Genomic DNA, 19,562 nt, shown 5'->3' with positions numbered 1-19,562 from the left:
CCAGTACCAGGGGCCAATACCATTTTTTTACCACATTGCTATGACCTTGACAGTTTTCCTGGAGATTTGCCATGGTCTGGATCTGGACTAGCATTGGCCCATAGACCATCACTTTGAGTAGTAGTATTTTAGAGTAGAAGTACCACATTAGCAGAGCACATAAAAGGGTTGTTATAAATTTTAATGTGTGAAATAGCTGCACACATTAAAATTACAATCCAAATTATTTAAATATGTCTTTGAAGTTTAGTGCTCCATGAGGAAAGATGGAAAAATTTAAGTTATTTTGTGATTTTTTTTGTTCTGTTTTACTTGGAGATGGGTTGGACTTTTGTTACCAGACACAAAATGTTCATTTGGCAAGAGAAATCATTTGTTAAAAGTAAGTTTCTATCCTTAAGGGAAGTAAGAGAAAGGAACATTCTCATGAATCAGGAAGTGCAAGTAAGAAAATAATATATAAAATAATGTATGAATATTAAAATTAATGTGGCATCCCTACTTTGCGGATTTTCACCTATTGCGGGTGGTCCTGGAACGGAACCCCCGCAATAAGTGAGGGAACACTGTGTAAGCCTAGTTTTTTTAGTCTTTTTTTTGGCTGAAAAAGCTCTTCTCGGCTTATATTCGGGTGAGGATCCTGGCGGGAAGGCATGGGGCTGAAATAAGGACTTCTTTCAGCTCCATGCTTTTCTATCATGACCCTCACCACTCCGCACAGCAACCCAGCTCTCCTTCCTCTCCTCCTCTCTCATCGCCAGGCTTTCCCACATATACACAGCATTTCCCCAAAATGTATAGTTAAAATAAACTATGGTGATTATTGGAAGGATACGTAAGCACAATTACATTGAAATTTAGAATAATTATTTAATCAGAGTTGGACAGTCTTATCTTAAATTAGTTTTATGTAAATAATCAAAACATTTAACCTACTGATGCCTCAATTAATGTAATTTTATTGGCATCTATTTATATTCAAGTATATATGGTATACCATACTCATATTAGGTCAACCTCATATGTAAGACAAGGGCAGATGTTGGGGCACTAAATTATGAATCTTGATATGACCCATGGATAAGTCAAAGGTCCTTCTGTGGAGAGGGGAAAGCACCAATGCTGCCACTTTCATTTTCCACCCAAGCATCCTAAACAGGCCAGAAGCAGTGACATGGTGGAGTTGAAGAAACTGGTACTTCTTTTATGTTCTCCCAGGAGAGATTAAGTGCATGCCTTTGGTTATTCTACTCAACAGTTTCCTTTGGTTCCCTTTTTTAGAGTTAAGGTTACGCTACTCACACTGATCTGTGGCTAAATTGACCTAGGTTTTGAGGGTTGGCTTTTTGATTAAAATTTCTAAACTTATACATGAGTATATAGAATACTTAAGAAATAAGTAAGTTACTGAAACTTGGAACTTTGAATAATGTGTATCTGTAAAAAATGTAGAATTCTATTTATTATTTACTGTTTTAAATAATGTGTGCATATCTATTAGGGAAAGTGACATCCCCTCCTTGATCACTTTACAAGTATGAGACAGATAGGTAGGTGTGTCCCTGGGCATTACCTCTTTAACATAATATTTGTTACCAGAGGCAAAGATAACACTGAATGCATGGGGATAGGTTCTGACACAATAAAAATAAGACCAGTTAAATATATTTCAGTGAAGTTTTTATTTCAAGTTAACAATATGCACATGTGGAATGAAACAAGCGGATTACATAAACCTTGTACGAATAGACAAAAGCACTATGAACCTTCCCAAGATCATTTGCAGGTTTCATTCAAAATGCATCAAGGGATTTTTCCCCACTTGCTTCCATTTTTATTACTTCCATTTTGGAGGTCAAATTTACAGATCGGTGCATTTTTTTATGCTCAGGTAGCTAATGAGACAGACATGTGATCAATAAGAGATTCTAGCTGTAGTTTACCTTGCCTGTTGCAGGCAGACACATATGGCTGTATAGTAAAATGGGCAAAAGTAAAAGCTTCGTCTTTCTCAGCTCAAACTTTATTGCTTGCTTTATTTACTGAAGACACGTTGCTATGGGAGCTGGGGAGGCATAAAAAGACTTTGTAAAAGTCTTCATTTTATATCAGCTTCATTTTGTTAACTGATTAATATTAAACAGGTAATAGTATAGGCATACATGTACATACTATACAGCTTCCAACTTTCCTTCTTAAGAGTGACATTTACCAAATTAAAGTTGCATTTAATTCAGTGTAGTTCATCATTGCATTTCTTTGATTTTAGGACTAGGAGCAGAAGTAGCAATTAGAAATCCATATATATTAAATAGATTCCATTTAACCCTTGTTAATACCTCACCAGATCAGCTTCTGTTTTTTTTTTAAGACGTCCAGCTACCAATGCTAGAAAAGCTGCCACCACAAAAGTGCTAAAGGACCCTATCATATTAACATAGGGATTCCCCATGCATCGTGGCAGATTAGTGGTGCCCAGCGAGGGGCGTAGTGAACCCGTTACCCCATGCCCTGTATTGCCTGACTTGCTGGCTCATCCCATGGGGGGAAGCGTCTGCCACCTGGCTTCCCCCCATTGTTGCAAATGCAATATAGGAAGTTTTGTGTGTTGCTGCGGTGTACGGTGCTTCCTCTCCCATTTAGCCACAGAGCCTCACCAGAAGTACATGTCCATCATGCAATGGGCTCCATGGCAAAAGGAGAGAGGGACTGGCGTATGGCCAGGCAAATTAGCCCGTATTATGAGGTCGAAAGAGTTAAACCACTCTTCCTGTATTCAAGAAATAATAATAATAATAATAATAGTAATTATTATTATTATTATTATTATTATTATTTATAACCTGCCACCATCTCCCCAAAGGGGACAGCACTATCCCAGCTGTTCTACTTTAACTGCTAAATTGGTGATCCTAAGGTTATATTGGGGAAAACTTAAACATATATTCATAACTGTAGTAACAGAATGGGTATTCTGTTTTAGGCATTCACCCAAATATGTGAAGAAACCTTACTTAAGTTTAATGGATTTTAGTGAGTTCATATACAAACTGATTCTCTATGCAGTTTGGAGTAGAAGCAAACCTTAGCACAGGAAATATGCAACCAACTGGATGAACACATGAATCCAACGACATCAACTATAATAAAATAAAATAAAAATTATTAAGTTTTATTCTATGCTATCCTGAGATCCTCAGAAATACAGGATATAAATACCTTAATAATAATAATAATAATATTAACAACAATGAATAGTAAAGAAAATCTTGGTTTTTACAAAAATATTAAATTTTCATTTTGTATTTAGTAACAATATTTAAACGCAAGCAACATACTTTAACTACACAATTGTAGTTGAGTGCTTCAACAGAACAAACAAGATTTTCTAAAGGAGAGAAATGATAGGACTCCTAATTACAATAAGATGGAAAGACCTGTTGTTACTTAAGTAAACTGCAAAATTCTGTTCGTTTATGCTACTTTGTTTTTAGCACAAGCTTCACAATAAGAGTTTATCACTATAATTAAGGTGACCCATTTTGGGAATACAAAGGTAGCAGATGCCATAATTAGTTGCTAAAGAAGATTGGTTACAAACAGTATTTTCTATATTAACAGAGCTCTAGTATCCATGTTTTTACAGCACAAACTTCAGAAATAAGACACTGCAGCAAAAGTTTCCAATGACCTTGTTTAGGGATTTTGAAAAGTAGGTCAATATCAAAAATGACAATATTCTGCAACAACTTAAAACTGGTTTCTATAAGAAAGTAGTTATGATTGAGTCATATAGCATCACTGCAACCAGTCCAGCTATTTCTTCAAGTTTATCTAATATAAAAATGCCAGAGATTTTTGCTTCTCAAGATAGAACTATTAATACACTACAGGGAGGAAGTTGATAATATTACTGAATCATGCTAGAAGAAAGAATGTGGAACTACACGTGGAAACTTAACCTATGTCAACTTAAAAAACATTACTCTTTGTCTTTCATCTTGCAGAGACGGGGATTGAAATGTGGACCCTAGAGAAGTAAAAAAAAAATATTGTGACATTTTCCCACCAGTTCATAGACCTGGTATATAGCACTTGCAACATTTTATAGCTTCTGATTATGTTGTCATGCTTTGTATAAATTGAGTACATGGTGAGTAATAAAGGAAAAGTTAAATTCTTTCACTCTGAATTGAGGAAGTGAGGGAGAAGAAATGTGATACACAGGAAACAACACGAAGCATGTTGTTTCAGGTTGCACTGAATTATTTTCACTCTGATCTTGCTCTAATCAAAGGCAACGACATATTAGTAGATGAGGTTGCAGATGTGAAAGATGAACTGAAAAAAGTGTTGCAGAGAGGGACACCGTTCTCATTTAAGTGTACTTCACTATCAGTGCTCTATTCCAATTACTTTACTATATTGATTATAAAAAGTGATGGAGACTTGAACTAAGCAGGCTTTTATCCCTAAAAGTTACCCTCTCTGCAAATAGTTACATAGGGTCAACAAGTGAGTCTAAGAGCCCTTCTACACAGCTCTATATCCCAGGTTATCGAGGAAGAACATCCCACATTATCTGAGTGTGAACTCAGATAACCCAGTTCAAAGCAGATATTGTGGGATTTTCTGCCTTGATATTCTGGGATATAGAGCTGTGTGGAAGAGCCCTAAGATTTCATATGAAGTACAAGGATGTTCTGCTTGAGCTAGTGTGAGTTTCAAAAACCCACACCCTATTTCTTTCACAGCTAGTTTAACAAACTTTTTAAGTAACTTCAGCTGGAATAGATGTTTATATGCTAATGATACTCAATATGGCCACTCATCTTAGTTGAAATCAAATTGCCTATCAGAATAGTAGAGAAATGCATAGAAGTTTATGTTGGGGCTGTATTCTTGGACTTGAGATATAACTTACACTTATGTAAATAGGGGAGAGCAGATTTCACTGGGAATAACTGGTGAGTGGGGGGATGCTTTCTGACAAAGTTGAAGTTGCCATAAAGTTGGCAATTTTATTTAACACACTACCCATTTTAAGAGGTTTAAAGCACAAAACACTAGTGCTCATTTATTCCTGGCTAGAGAAATGTCAGATGCTTTCAAGAGGGATCAGAATAGACAGCAACAACTAAACCCAAATGGGCTTGGCTGGGGTAAACTAGACTTTTTCAGTTTCTTTTCAGAGATGCACATAGAAAGAAAGCAAATGGTAAGAACTGTGTTCTTATACTGTGTCCTCTTCATAAGGCTTCCCAGGAAGAACAAGCATATAAGGGAAAGAGAAAGGCAGTACTGTACATTTCCTAGCTGCGATTTTTGCAGATGGTAAAGAAGGTACAACAGAAGAGACAGCACATCTCCTGATATAAATCACCTGCACTAAAAAAGAATAAAAGGGGAGGGCAGAGGAAGCTAAAGGCAAACCACCTCTGAACAAATATTGCCTCCCCCAAAACTCTATGACCCTTCTTAAGGTTGCCATACATTAAAAACAACCTGACAGCACACAACAGAAACAAAAGCTTGAACAAAATTCTCATTGATTTCTTTTTTCCCCACTCAGTCCACAGTGATAAGCAAGCTTTTAGTTACGGCAGGATTCCTGACATTTTTAGTGCAGTGTGCTTAATAAAGTTATCCTTACGGGCAGGCAGAGGAAGCCCTTCCCTCCAGCCACACCAAACCCCTAGGATTCCATTTTCTTCCTCCCCCTCACACACACCCTTTCTAAGCAGGCAACCCTTTCCTTCTGGAAATGTCAAGATTGCAGTTGCTTTCTCCCCCTCCTTGCTCCTCCAAACTAGAGAGATAAAAAAGAAAAAAAAAATACCAGTTGAGTTTTTCTTACACCCAAACTCCAAAGCAGCCCACGCTTCCTCACTCTTGCCTCTCCCCACAGGTGCACTGGGAATGCTATGTGTTGTGAATAAAAACCTTATTTCTGGAGAATGTTGTAAATTTGAAATATTGTACATGGGGCAATGTAAATTGAGACCTGCCTGCATACTGGATATTTAAGCAACATCCCACCTGTCCCTGTAGGTCACAGAATGTGAATTTATGAAAGACATAAAGGTAGATTAGAAGTCTGAAAATGATTTTCAGAGGCTATATGATATGCATTCAACAAAACAAAAAAGTAAAGACAAAGCTATTATTTAACAGAACTCTGTAACAAATGGAGCCTAATGATTTTACACTGTAAATGATTTTACACAGAAATGAGAAGGTAAGGAGCACATTAAATTTAGTCACCACTAGAGATTGTTGTGTAAAAACCCTCCCTTACTTACTGCCCTCAGAGAGATAACTAAGAGGCCAACAAGCAGCAAGTGTTTTACAGCCAGCATGGGTCTCTTTCAGAATTGTTAATAGAATAAGCTGTCAAGTATAGTGTAAATGCCTCATTCATTTTGTTGCTCGTTGTTTTCATATTACTTTGCACATTTAGGCACAACTGCATGCAAGTTTATCACAGTTAAGGGAGGTTTTCCTTATCAAAACTTAGAAAAAAATTAACATCACTTTGAAGGTGCAGTAACAAACAGGTGCAGAAGAGGGGCAAGAACACATCATCAAAACCATTCAGTTCTCTCACAAATATTTAGATTCTTCTGTTTCCAGAACTACTACTTCCAAAAAAAGAAAAGGAAAGAGGAAGAGGTGTCTCATTGGGTTCACTTGTACCAAAACTCAAAGCAAAAAACAAACAGGTATATCAAACAATACATTGTTGTTGAGTGCCTTCAAGTAACTTCCAACTTACGACAATCCTAGAGCCAACCTATGACAGGGTTTTCGTGGCATGATTTCCCCAGAAGGGGTTTGCCCTTGCTCCCTCTGAGGTTGAGAATATGACATACTGAAGGTCACCCAACAGGTTTCCATGGCTGATTCAAACCTTGAACACCAGAGTAGTTTCTAATGTTCAAACCACTAAGGTCTTCAAAAAACTCACTACTCCCCACCCAGAATAGCCCCTCAGCCATTTGAAGTCTGCAGATGGAAGAAGTTAAGGTAAATGCCTCATGGGAACAGATGAATTTAATAAACATTCTGTTTCCCAGCTACTGTAAAAGCAACATACATACACACTTTACTCTTATGTTAATTTACACAAATGTTAAACCACTTCAACAGGTTGAGGTATTAAGGCAGTACCCCTTAGGCCAAATACTGTATGATATGCAGCCAGGAATCAAGTAAGAAAGGTTTCAGCTCCATAGGTTACCCCACCTGCTTGTGGTTGAACCTGATGCAGATGAGTCATTAGAGGAAGAGCCTCAGCTGTGGTCTCCACGCTGCAGGCCAAGTTTCAATTTCTTGGTACTGTTTTGCAGTTTTCTTCCCACCTTCACCCCACCGGTACCTAACTGTCAAAGTAACTTGCTACCCCACAAAAAGCATGTGACCTCCTACCTGAAATCTACACAAACATCTTATTTAAAAAGGAGAAGTCACTTCCTAAATATGAACCAGACTCTCATGATTTAATTTCTACAGTGTCCTGCACAACTGAAATAGGTAAGGGAATGAGGTGGCTCATGGGATGGGATAAAAGTAATCATAAATAAATAATAATAAATAAACTTTATTTATATTCTGCTCTATCTTCTCGAGGGGACTTAGGGTGGATTCCAACACAAAAAGGCAAACATCCAATACCTGATACAACAATAAATACAGCTACAATATCAAACTATCCAAACCCTAACCTTCTAAAAACATTTGAATACAATTATATTCAGTTGTTTCTAAGCTATATTGAGTTTATTTTATTTCTTATTTTGTCTTGATTGTTGTTATCTCTTTGGGAACATTGAATATTTGCCATTTTTTGTTATTTTTGTAAACTGCTGTGAGTCCCTTTGGGGAGAGAGGCCATCTCTTCTTCTTCTGCGTCTTCTTCTTACATTTGTGACAGATTCCCAGTACAGTGGCAACCTATAGTCACCAAATATTTAGAATAGAGTTGCCAGAAGGATGACAAAATTATGCAATGTGACAAAAATATTTCAAAGAGTCTGTCATGATCAGAATATTTCCTATTTTCAAATCTGTACAAAGGAAACTAAGAAAAATAATCTTGTTCATATGCAAGCACTAAGCACGGAACAATCCTAGTCATGTGATCTTAAAACCTAACATAAAAAGTCAGCTTCACATTATATGGTTCATGGTTATAGATAGCAAGGAAGAAAAGTTTCTGTTCTTGAGCACTGACATGATTTGAGGGGTTGTTTTTTTTTACTGGACTTCTTCCAATGAGGTTGCCATAGGAACAATTTATGCTTTAACAGATTGCACAGAATTACAATTTAGATAGTCACACTTACACCTGATAGATCCAGTAATGGATCTGTTAAGAATGTTAGAAGACAGTACAGCTCACTTATCAACACCAGGATTACGTTATATGGCACTCTGGTCAGCACAAAACAATCACAACAATGGAATCTTAATATTTTACCCTGCTTGGCTTTACAATTCACCATTCACTATATCACTGTATAAGTGTTGTTCAAAAGCAGTACATACATACTGATAATACTGTCAGAACTAGGTTCTGAGGACTTTTCTTCCTACTATGTTTGCAAAATGGATATTCTAAAGCCAAAAGCTAAATCAGCACAGTGTATCACTGTGATTGGTCAAGGAAGAGTTTGCACAGTGACAAGTGTAAGACTATTAGCTATATTCATTTTTGGCATTCTTCCCGATACCATCAAGACATACTAAAGTAGCTCCATAGTGTTTCCTGTGGACTCCTAAAGAAATTTGTTATTGCATGCCTTCAAATCGTCACTGATTTATACCAATTAGATCAAGGCAATTAATATTATCACTCTAGTGTGCTTTGGTCAGACCTCACCTTTAATATTGTGCCCAAGTGAGCCCTTATTCTGGGTACCACAATTCAAGGAGGATACCAACAAACTGGAATGTGTCTAGAGAAGGACAGTAAAAGATCTCAAAACCATGCCCTGTGAGGAACCCCCTAGGGAACTGGGTAAGTTTAGCCTGGAGAAGACAAGAGGTGATATGATAGCCATCTTTAAATATCTGAAAGGATGTTATACTCAAGATGGAGCAAGCTTGTTTTCTGCTGCTCCAGAAACTAATACATGGAGCAATGAGTTCAAACTATAGGAAGAGATTCCACCTAAACATTATAAAGAATTTCTTGACAGTAAGAGCTGTTCAACAGTGGAAGACGCTGCCTCTGAAGATAGTGGGCTTTCCATCTTAGGAGAGCTGGGTGGTCATCTGTTGGGAGTAGCTTGAGCTATTCCTGCATTGAAGGGTTGGACTGGATGGCTCTTGTTGTCTATGATTCCAATTAAAAATTTCAAAGGATCACTCAATGACTATAGACAATATCATTTTAGAGCTCTAAAGCGCAGATCCTCATTTCAAAATCACCCGGTTTGCTCCTGCAGAATTCTGGGAATGTAGTTTAGGGCTGCACCTTTGGAATTCCCAGCCAGAGAGATCCTGGCTTCCCTAAACTACATCTCTCAGAATTTGAAGTAGCAAACAGGGCAATTGGGAAATACAGGTCTGTGCTTTAGAACTCTAATATGATATCATGCTATAAGCTGGAAAGCCTGTGCTCAGTTTGAAACCTCAGAAGTCCCAAAATTATTCATTTGGAAGGCAAAATTTGCCATGTTGGTGACAATTTTTAATTTTTGGATATAGGGCAGGGAAGCATAGCCCAGAAATAACCCTTGTCCACACCTGTGTTAAGGCAAGAACAGCAATGATCAGGTTTCTTTTCAATGTTCAAATCTCATTTCTTCATACTTCACTCCTTCAGAAGTAAATCAAAAAGAATTATGCTTTAATAAATGCTTCTTTCTTTTAAAAGTTCAACTCTTTAGAACATAATATTCTGCAGTATAATTTAGAATGATACATGCCTCCATTCTATTTAAACATGAATTACAAAAATAAGTAAAGCTTCCATATCTTAAGAAAGTACAGGTTTCTTTTTATCATCTATACACATAATAAATACACATGAAAATATGTATGTGTGTCTGTGGTGTCCACTTACACAGACAAGCTCCTGCCTCCACAAACAGCTATGATCCCCACCTATGAGGACCCACCAAAATCCCTTCCTCCAATGAAATTGCAGATTATAGTGATGCCATGAATGTGTTTAAGAGCCCTGTCAAAGTCCTCCACAAACACAATACCGCCCACTACTCAAGTGACGGTTTTCATTCAGGGAAAACTTCATCACAGATTTTATGTGTTTCCTCCACCACAGACATTCCAGAGTTTCTTACTATCTCAACTGGTGTGGAATTTGCATGACCCCGCCCACTGCCTCTCCCTTAACCCTTTCCTATTTTTTCGTATGGCATACAGCAGACAGAGGAACTGATCAGCAACTGAACATACTAGAGAGGTTTGGGGAGAATTCACCATGATTTATAGGAGTTGTAAGTACTGAGATGTATAGTTCACCTGCAATCAATGAGCACTCTGAACTCCACCAAAGAGGGAATTGGACCAAATTTGGCACACTGAGCCCCCATGACCAGCAAAAAATTTGGGGGGGGGGGTTGCCTTGATTTGGGGGAGTTATGGTTCACTTATATTGAGAGAGCACTGTGAAGCCAAACACCAATGGATCTGGACCAAACTTGGTACACATACCTGATATGCCTAAATTTGATTACTGGAGGCGTTGGGGGCCGACTTTTCTTTCTGAGAGTTGTAGTTCACCCACAACCAGAGAAACTGTGACCTCCACCGATGATGGACCTGGATCAAACTTGGCACACAGAACCCAATGATTAACTCAACCTACTGGAGGGGTTTGAGGGGACTGACTCATCATAGTGGGAGCTGTACTTTACTCAACAGCCAGAGAGCACACTGAACCCCATCGATGATGCATTTAGAGTAAACTTTCCCAACATAACAAACTTTAAGTACTGATGGAGTTTCTCAAGGTTAACCTGGCATGATGTAAGTTGTAGTTCACCCACAACCTTATGCATTTTGTACAATAAAAATGACTTTTTCAAATAACCTGGGCAACACTGGGTACCCAAACTAGTAGGAAAATAAAACTAAAGAGTGGGCTCAGAAATTAAACATTTATATAATGTAATCTGAACAATGGGTGATTATATTGAACACTTCAGTATTAGAATAGCAAAATGCATACTTTAGCAATGTATGCAACTCCCCTAAGATTAAAAGTGAGATGGACAGTCGCGTGAAAGTCTTGAACAGTTTGGATCAGGCTATCTGAAGAATGTCTTTATCCATATTTCAAACCCACAGCCTGAAGTGCTTGGACTTACCCAAGCATTTCAGTTGAATATCCACCACCAGTTGGAGTTTACTGCTCCAACTGGTGGTACAGTAAACGGGGATGAGGGAAGGGCCTTTTCAGAGGCATCACTTTAACTTCAAAATCTCTTGCTTCAAGAGTTGTCTAGCTCTCTTTTTGTTAGGGCTTAGACAATAGGTCATGACATTAATATTTCAGACAGAAAATCTGAATACGATGTGGTAATTTTATTGCTGTCCATTTTAATTGCTCTGTAAATGGCCATAGAGCTTTGATTTTACATTTTATTGTGTTATATATCTCATTTATCTAACTAGCCACACTTAGGGTCTGTTGGGGCAAAAAAAAAAAAAAAAAAAAAGGCCAGGCATTTTATCAAATTCATTCAGTGGAATGAAACACTGAAAGACCTGCATTTTGTTTTCATCACCTTATTACAATATAATCATATATAGATAGGGAACTGAGATTGTAAAATAATGGCATGTTGAAGATTACACAAAAAATGTATGTCATAAAGCTCTATAACACATACTGTTCCGCACCACATAGTATAACAGTGTCAGGATTTTGCAAAGGGAAGGATCGATTTCACCATAAAATTGAGAGGAAAGTTTTAGTTGGAACCGAGGAGTCCAGAGGGGATATGATGGGATTAAAAAAAATAGTCCAAAGACAGAAAATAAAACCAGGCACCTGTTACTTTCTTAGGGAAGGAAGAGTCCAAAAGGTGAGGAAAGAGTGCAACATCTAATAAAGCATCACAGAAGTTCAACAGAAAGGCAGTTTTCCCATCAAGATTATTTTTTTGAGAAAGTTTATAATTATGAGCTGCTCTGACATGTGCAAACATAAAACTATTTTCTGTTATCCTAAACTTAAATAGTGATTAACTTTAACAATTAATGGTTGAAACAAGTCAACTTCAAGGCAATATATATGAAGCTGGCTTGTTTCAATTGATTAGCTGAAACTAACTAATATTTAGACTTTAGATGTGATGAGAACTGCAGTTTCTTAAAATAAAAGCAGAAGTTTCCAATTTCCCTTTAGCCATTCCAAAATAAAGAGAAAGCGTGCAAGTCCCAGGCCTGTTGACGAAACACTAAACCATGGTTTAACTCTATGTAAGAACATGGCCTATATGTATAGGATTGTACAAAATGATAACTTAAGTGCTGATAGTCTCCAAGCATCTGGTGGAAAATACAGTACCAGTGTCATTATAAGAGCTGATACAGAATAATGGTTTGCACTGTGAGCAAGGAAGTCCCTAGGTTAAGAAGAAGCAGTGAAGCCAAAGTTCCTGGAACCTGGGCCTCTAGGGAGTTCACAGGTTAAAAAAAAAATACAAATTATATGGCTGTTATAAGTTTTTCGGGCTGTATGGCCATGTTCCAGAAGCATTCTCTCCTGACATTTCACCTGCATCTATGGCAGGTATCCTCACAACCTCTGAGGATGCTTGCCATAGATGCAGGCGAAATGTCAGGAGAGAATGTTTCTGGGACATGAACATACTGCCCAAAAAACTTACAGCAACCCAGTGATTTCAGCCATGAAAGCCTTTGACAATACATTTCAAATTATATTTTGCTATCTCAGCAGATCAGAGAGTAGTTTTAATATCTGTTGCCAAATCTCAGCTGCATGTTTTCTGTTAATTTATAGTAGTATAATGGGCCCTCCGGATCTGCAAATACAACCAATCATGGATTGTCACACCTCTTATTAATAAATGGTGATGACATGAACACAGATATGCTGCAGTGTTTGTGTTCACATTGCTGCCATTCAAAAATATGGGAATATGGGATATTATCATCTATGGTTTTTTCGTCTGCATGGGATCCAAGAACCCTTTGTGGCTATAGCAAACTAACTACATTTAAAAGGCATACTGCCTATATCAACATGCAAAGGGATCTTTCAGAATCTTTGAGACTGAGAAAAAGAAGGCCCTGGTAGATAGTTCAACATCACTCAGTCATGAACTCCCTTAGCAATCTTAGAAAAATTATTCCCAGCTTTATCCCACTCAACAAAATAGAAAAATTCTATCTCCAGCCTTACAGGTCTATTGAGAATGTGTGCAAATGGAAAATAAGTTATTTAAATGTTCAAAAATAATTATATAAATACTATAATGTTTTAGATAGTTGGTAATGGGCCGAAATCATTTAGTATATTTCCAGCAAGCAAATATACACATGCAGGTATGAGCTTTCATGGCAGGAAGAGGTCTGCTCTAGCACTACATCTGGTCAGTGAGAACATCTGCAACAACACTGCTCCCTGCCCCACCATCAGACAGAACATCAACTATTTCCCCTTTTCCCCAGAAGGAAAGGTCTATATATGGAAGCTCAGTCATGTCCCAACTGTGTATATGTACCACAGGACAACTTTAGGGCCTATTTGGCAGAGAGCTACATTACAAATCTATTTAATAGACTATGCACATTCCAAATTGAGCCGTACAAAGTACAAAAGCTATTTTAGTTGAAGTATCCTGAGCACAACACTTTACTTGCCCATGAACTACTGAAAGAAAGGATTGGGGTAAGCCGCAGAATCTAACAGCAATATGATGGAGAAAACGATTGCCACAAAATCGTAAATTCATACTGAATTGTATGCTATACAGCATTATTTTTTTAAAAATGTATACCTGACAGAGAGGATTAGCCTAACAGACACAAAATGTTAAACATGGCCACAGATGCCTCTGGCAGTAATACGAGGCTATTAGTACTCTTATGAGTACTGTGTGTTAGCCAATCAATAAGAATATAGCACAGTAATTATATTTAAACCATAATCCTCTACACAGAAGTAATTCTCACTGAATTCAACACATCTGACTCCTAGGTAAATAGTTCACATAGTACACATTTTGGCCCCTTCCACACTGCTAAATAAAATCCCACATTATCTGCTTTGAACTGGAATATATGGCAGTGTGGACACAGATAACCCAGGTTTTTTTTCGTGTTAGAAGTGACTTGAGAAACTGCAAGTCGCTTCTGGTGAGAGAGAATTGGCCATCTGCAAAGACATTGCCCAGGGGATGCCCAGATGTTTTGAGGTTTTACCATCCTTTGGGAGGCTTCTTTCATGTCCCCGCGTGGGGAACTGGAGCTGACAGAGGGAGCTCATCCACGCTCTCCCCAGATTCGAACCTGCAACCTGTCGGTCTTTAGTCCATTGTGCCACCGGGGGCTCCCAGACAACCCAGTTCAAAGTAGATATTGTGGGATTTTCTGCCTTGATATTCTGGAATATAAGGCTATGTGGAAGGGCCCTTAAGAGAGTTAAAACCGTATATATTTCAGCTACACCTGTGTTAACACACAAAACTAACTATCATTTCTGTTTAAAGAATTTTAATATATCCTTTTGTTAAAATCTGCCCTTTAAAGGAAATGTATACTACTACTCCATTAAGACAGCAGTACATAATTTGGTGTTACGAGATAAAAAACAGTTAGGGAAGTCAGTTTATCACAGTTTGTCCTCCTTAAATCTCATGACAGAAAAATCATTGCATAGGATTAGCTGCAGACATGGTACCTATCTTCCAGAGGCAAGAGATCAACATCCTCTCTATGACAGAGATTTGGCAGAGAAACAATTTCAATTGTCCATCTGTGGCAAAGGTTTAAGGGTTAACTTCCCCCAGCAATTTTGATCAGTAAACATTTGCAAGTCAAACAGGAACCTACTGCTGAGAAATCTCTATTATCTGGCATCTATTATCGAGCCTATCCAATGATGGTTAACACAGGGAAAGTCAAGTTATTATTTAGCTGTTAAAATGCTATATGACGGTTAGAACCACCTAATAATACAACTAAGATGCTCCTTAAATCCTGAGAACACAGGTGTGATGATTCCAACCCAAAATCACAAACATGAGAAAAACCAGAATGGCATTGTATCCCGCACACCTTTTGTTTTCCACAAGTCATGCATACTGCAGGGGGGAACGTTTGTGCTGCGCACAGCCTTAAATCTGTTTTTCTAATATTAAGCACAAAGGAAAAACACTGACAGCAAGCATGGTAAATAAATCCCTCCCTTGAGAATGAACGCAGCAGACAGGAGAGGGCTGACATGCATGCAAGAGAAACCTCACTCACACCATTTTTTTCTCTACCTGCACAAGTTGCCATTTGCTGCAGCCTTCAGATTCCCTTTCCCCCTCAGATTTTCAAAGGTAAGGTATTCAAGCAGGCACAAAGCATCTGTTGATATGCTTTAGAGGCACGATAGTCGGGAGCATCTTTAGGGGGAAATCCATTTTCTCTCCTGCTCAGGTAAACATGTTTACAGCTCCTGCCCAGAGACTGGGTGGTTCAGGCTCGCATGTCACACACGTGTCGTCAGCAGAGAGAAAAGCCCCTTTTTGCTCTATCATTAACATTTCCAATAAGGTAGAGAGAAAGGTGCAGTTTCAGGACTTACCTGTAATAGAGCCGCAACCTTAAACGCATGTAAACAAGCAAGTGAGGGGTCTAAAGCAAAGCATTAGCATTGCAATGTCATAGACAGATCTGATGAGCAAACTTGGTCCCTCCAGGTGGTTTGGACTTCAACTCCCACAATTCCTAACAGCCGGTTGTTGAATTGAAGTCCAAAACACCTGGAGGGACCAAGTTTGCCCTACCTGCTATAAAGCCACTCAATGCAGGGTAGGAGCCTGGTGGTAGTTCAGAACCGTTAGATCAACTTGTGTGTTGGCTGGAAAGGCAGTGTTTATATGTGCGTGTTTCAGATGTTAAGTATGGTGAAGTTGTGGCGCCTGTTAGGAAGTTTGGGAGTTGAAGTCCAAAACACCTGGAGGAACCAAGTTTACCCATACCTGATATAAAGCCAGCAAACACGGGGCAGGAGCCTGGTGGTAGTTCAGAACCGTTAGATCAACTCGTGGGCGAGTGTTTATGTGTGCATGTTTCAGGCATTAAGTATGGTGAAGTTGTGGCACCTGTTAGGAATTGTGGGAGTTGAAGTCCAAAACACCTGGAGGGCCCAAGTTTGCCCATACCTGCTATAATGCCACCCAACATGGGGCAGGAGCCTGGTGGTAGTTCAGAACGGTTAGATCAACCGGTGGCGCAGTGGTTTAAACCCTTGTCCCGGCAGGACTGAAGACCAACAGGTTGCAGATTCGAATCCGGAGAGTGTGGATGAGCTCCCTCTATCAACTCCAGCTCCTCATGTGGGGACACGAGAAGCCTCCCACAAGGATGATAAAACATCAAAAACATCTGGATGTCCCCTGGGCAACATCCTTGCAGACAGCCAATTCTCTCCCACCAGAAGCGACTTGCAGTTTCTCAAGTCGTTCCTGACATGACAAAAAAAAAAAAACATGTGTGTGTCGGCTGGAAAGGCAATATTTATGTATGCATGTTTCAGACGTTAAGTATGGCGAATATGTGGTGCCTGTTAGGAATTGTGGATGTTGAAGTCCAAAGCACCTGGAGGGCCCATATTTGCTCATGCCTGGTTTATAGAAAGCGAGGATGAGGATCAGAAGATCTGACTATGCCAGGGGTCCTCAAACTTTTTAAACAGAGGGCCAGGTCAGTCCCTTAAACTGTCGGAGGGCCAGATTATAATTTGAAAAAAAAAACAAAACATGAATTCCTATGCACAGTGCACATATCTTATTTGTAGTGCAAACAAACACTTTAAAACAATACAATAATTAAAATGAATAACAATTTTAACTTATTAGTATTTCAATGGGAAGTGTGGGCCTGCTTTTGGCTGATGAGATAGGATTGTTGTTGTGTGCTTTCAAGTCATTTCAGATTTAGGTTGACCCTGAGTGAGGGCCGGGTAAATTACCTTGGAGGGCCTTAGTTTGAGGACCCTTGGTCTATGCCAAGGGTCCTCAAACTAAGGCCCGGGGCCGGATGTGGCCCTCCAAGGTCATTTACCCGGCCCTCGCTCAGGGTCAACCTAAGTCTGAAATGACCTGAAAGCACACAACAACAACAACGATCCTATCTCATCAGCCAAAAGCAGGCCCACACATCCCACTGAAATACTATTAAGTTTATATTTGTTAAAATTGTTCTTCATTTTAATTAGTGTATTGTTTTAAGTGTTTTTTGCACTACAAATAAGATATGTGCAGTGTGCATAGGAATTCATTCATGTTTTTTTCAAATTATAATCTGGCCCTCCAGCAATTTTGGGGACTCTGACCTGGCCCTCTGTTTAAAAAGTTTGAGGACCCCTGGTCTATAGTCATTGAGTAATCCTTTGAAATATTTAGTTGGAATCATAGACAACAAGAGCCATCCAGTCCAACCCTTCAATGCAGGAATAACTCAAACTACTCCCAACAGATGACCACCCAGCTCTCCTAAGATGGAGAGCCTACTATCTTCAGAGGCAGCATCTTCCACTGTTGAACAGCTCTTACTGTCAAGAAATTCTTCATAATGTTTAGGTGGAATCTCTTCCTATAGTTTGAACCCATTGCTCCATGTAGTAGTCTCTGGAGCAGCAGAAAAGAAGCTTGCTCCATCTTGATCATGACACCCTTTCAGATATTTAAATATGGCTTGCTTTAGACCCCTTGCTTGTTTGTTTACAGTATGGTGAAGTTATTTTGGAGCGAGAGAGAGAAAAGAAAACACCAGTGCACAAAAAAAGAGTCATGGTCCTGGGCCAAGAGGCTTCCTATCCGCACAACCATATATACCGAGTACAGGAAATGCCACACGCAAAGCTCCAGAATGGCCAAGAAAGGTTACAAAACCATCCCATGAAGTCACCGGCTTTCCCGTTATCTGCCAAGACAGAGCAAAGGGACCAAAAAAAAACCCCACCAAACAACGGGGGAAGTTTCAAAGTAGTGCTCAGAGAGGGAGGGGGGAGAGGAAAGGCGAAAGGCAGCCCTGGGAAATGAAAAGTAAGCGCCCTTCCTATATAAGGCGGTATGAGTCGGTGGCAGGCAGGCAGGCAGGAGGGATAGGAGGCCAAGCCGTTCCCACCCGTTATGATTACACAAACAGGTACCTCGGCATCCAAGAAGAGGGCGAGGAAAGGGAGCAACTTGGCCTCCCCCCCCCCCCCTCTCCCTCCGCTTTGACAAAAGCGGGGAATGAAGCCCACTTCTAACACTTCTGCCAAGACCTGGAGGCTGGCGGGGAGGGGGGAGGAGGAGGAGGAGAAACAATATGTTCAATGGCTACGGAGATAAATCAACATGCACTGCAGGCACTCAAAGAGGCGGAGGCGAAAGTAAAGGGGAGGAAGAGAAAAGAAGGGGAGGGGTCCCTTTCCAGGCGCAAAAGGGAGCGGGGGGGGGGGGCTTTCCTTCCTCCCTCCTTTTCCCCTCCGTCGCGAAAAGAAATAAATAAGCATGGAGAGAGAGAGGGGGGGGGGAAGGGAAAATCAATACCCACTGCAGCAAGCAACAGTGCTTGGCCTCCACTCCCCTTCTTCTTTCCCTTCTCCCAAAGCACGCCACGCTCGCTCCTCGAGGAACGAGAAAGGAGCCCCCTCCCGCTACTAAGGTTGAGCAACGCATGGGTCTCTCTCTCTCTCCCCCCCCCCCAAACACTCCCCTCTAAACAAACAAACAAACACATAAACAAACTCTAGATACACAAACACACATATATACACGCAAATATTTACATATATACACAAACCGCTCATACTTCTAGACAGTTAGGTACACAAATAACTATATTTTCAAAGTGTTTCTGCTTATTCACCCCGGCTCGCTTTACATACATAATGTATACACGCACATAAACAAACTACACACACACACACATATTTCTAAAGAGTTTGTGCTTATTCAGTCCCTATCTATTCATCTATACACACAAACTCAAAAATTATACATACACAAACTCTCCATGCACACACACATTTCCAAAGTGTTTGTGCTTATTCACCTGGGCTCATCATATACATATATATATATATATACACATATAAATATAATAATAATAATTTTCGTTCTTACCCGCCTCTCCTCACAGCTTGAGGTGTGCACACACACAAACTATAGTCTCTCTCCCTTTCTCTATATGTAGTATTATATATATATATATAATATATTATATTATATAGATACACTTTATCTATATTTCATGTGTTATATATATACACTCTATATACTATATTATATATATACTCTAGATATAGTGTCTATTATATATATGTATGCTCTCTCTATAGAGAGTGAGTGAGTGAGTGTGTG

General features: G+C 39.3%; 1 protein-coding gene across 6 annotated transcripts in view; it reads right to left on the bottom strand.

Annotated features, from left to right (window-relative positions):
- The window catches only part of ZEB1 (zinc finger E-box binding homeobox 1), a 93,986-nt gene that overhangs the window by 56,710 nt on the left and 17,714 nt on the right, over nucleotides 1–19,562 (bottom strand). Inside the window, exon 1 of one of the 6 annotated variants that reach the window (XM_060782489.2) lies at nucleotides 15,486–15,510. The exons of the other annotated variants lie outside the window; for them this stretch is intronic. Coding sequence (XP_060638472.2) covers nucleotides 15,486–15,501 — 16 coding nt within the window. The 5' untranslated portion in view covers nucleotides 15,502–15,510. Of the gene's footprint in view, nucleotides 1–15,485; nucleotides 15,511–19,562 lie in introns of those variants that run through there. 6 annotated transcript variants of the gene reach the window in all.

The sequence above is a fragment of the Anolis sagrei genome, chromosome 6, assembly GCF_037176765.1.
Source record: "Anolis sagrei isolate rAnoSag1 chromosome 6, rAnoSag1.mat, whole genome shotgun sequence".
In the NCBI taxonomy this organism is placed as follows: Eukaryota; Metazoa; Chordata; class Lepidosauria; order Squamata; family Dactyloidae; genus Anolis; species Anolis sagrei.
This window is presented reverse-complemented; position numbering and strand designations above follow the sequence as displayed.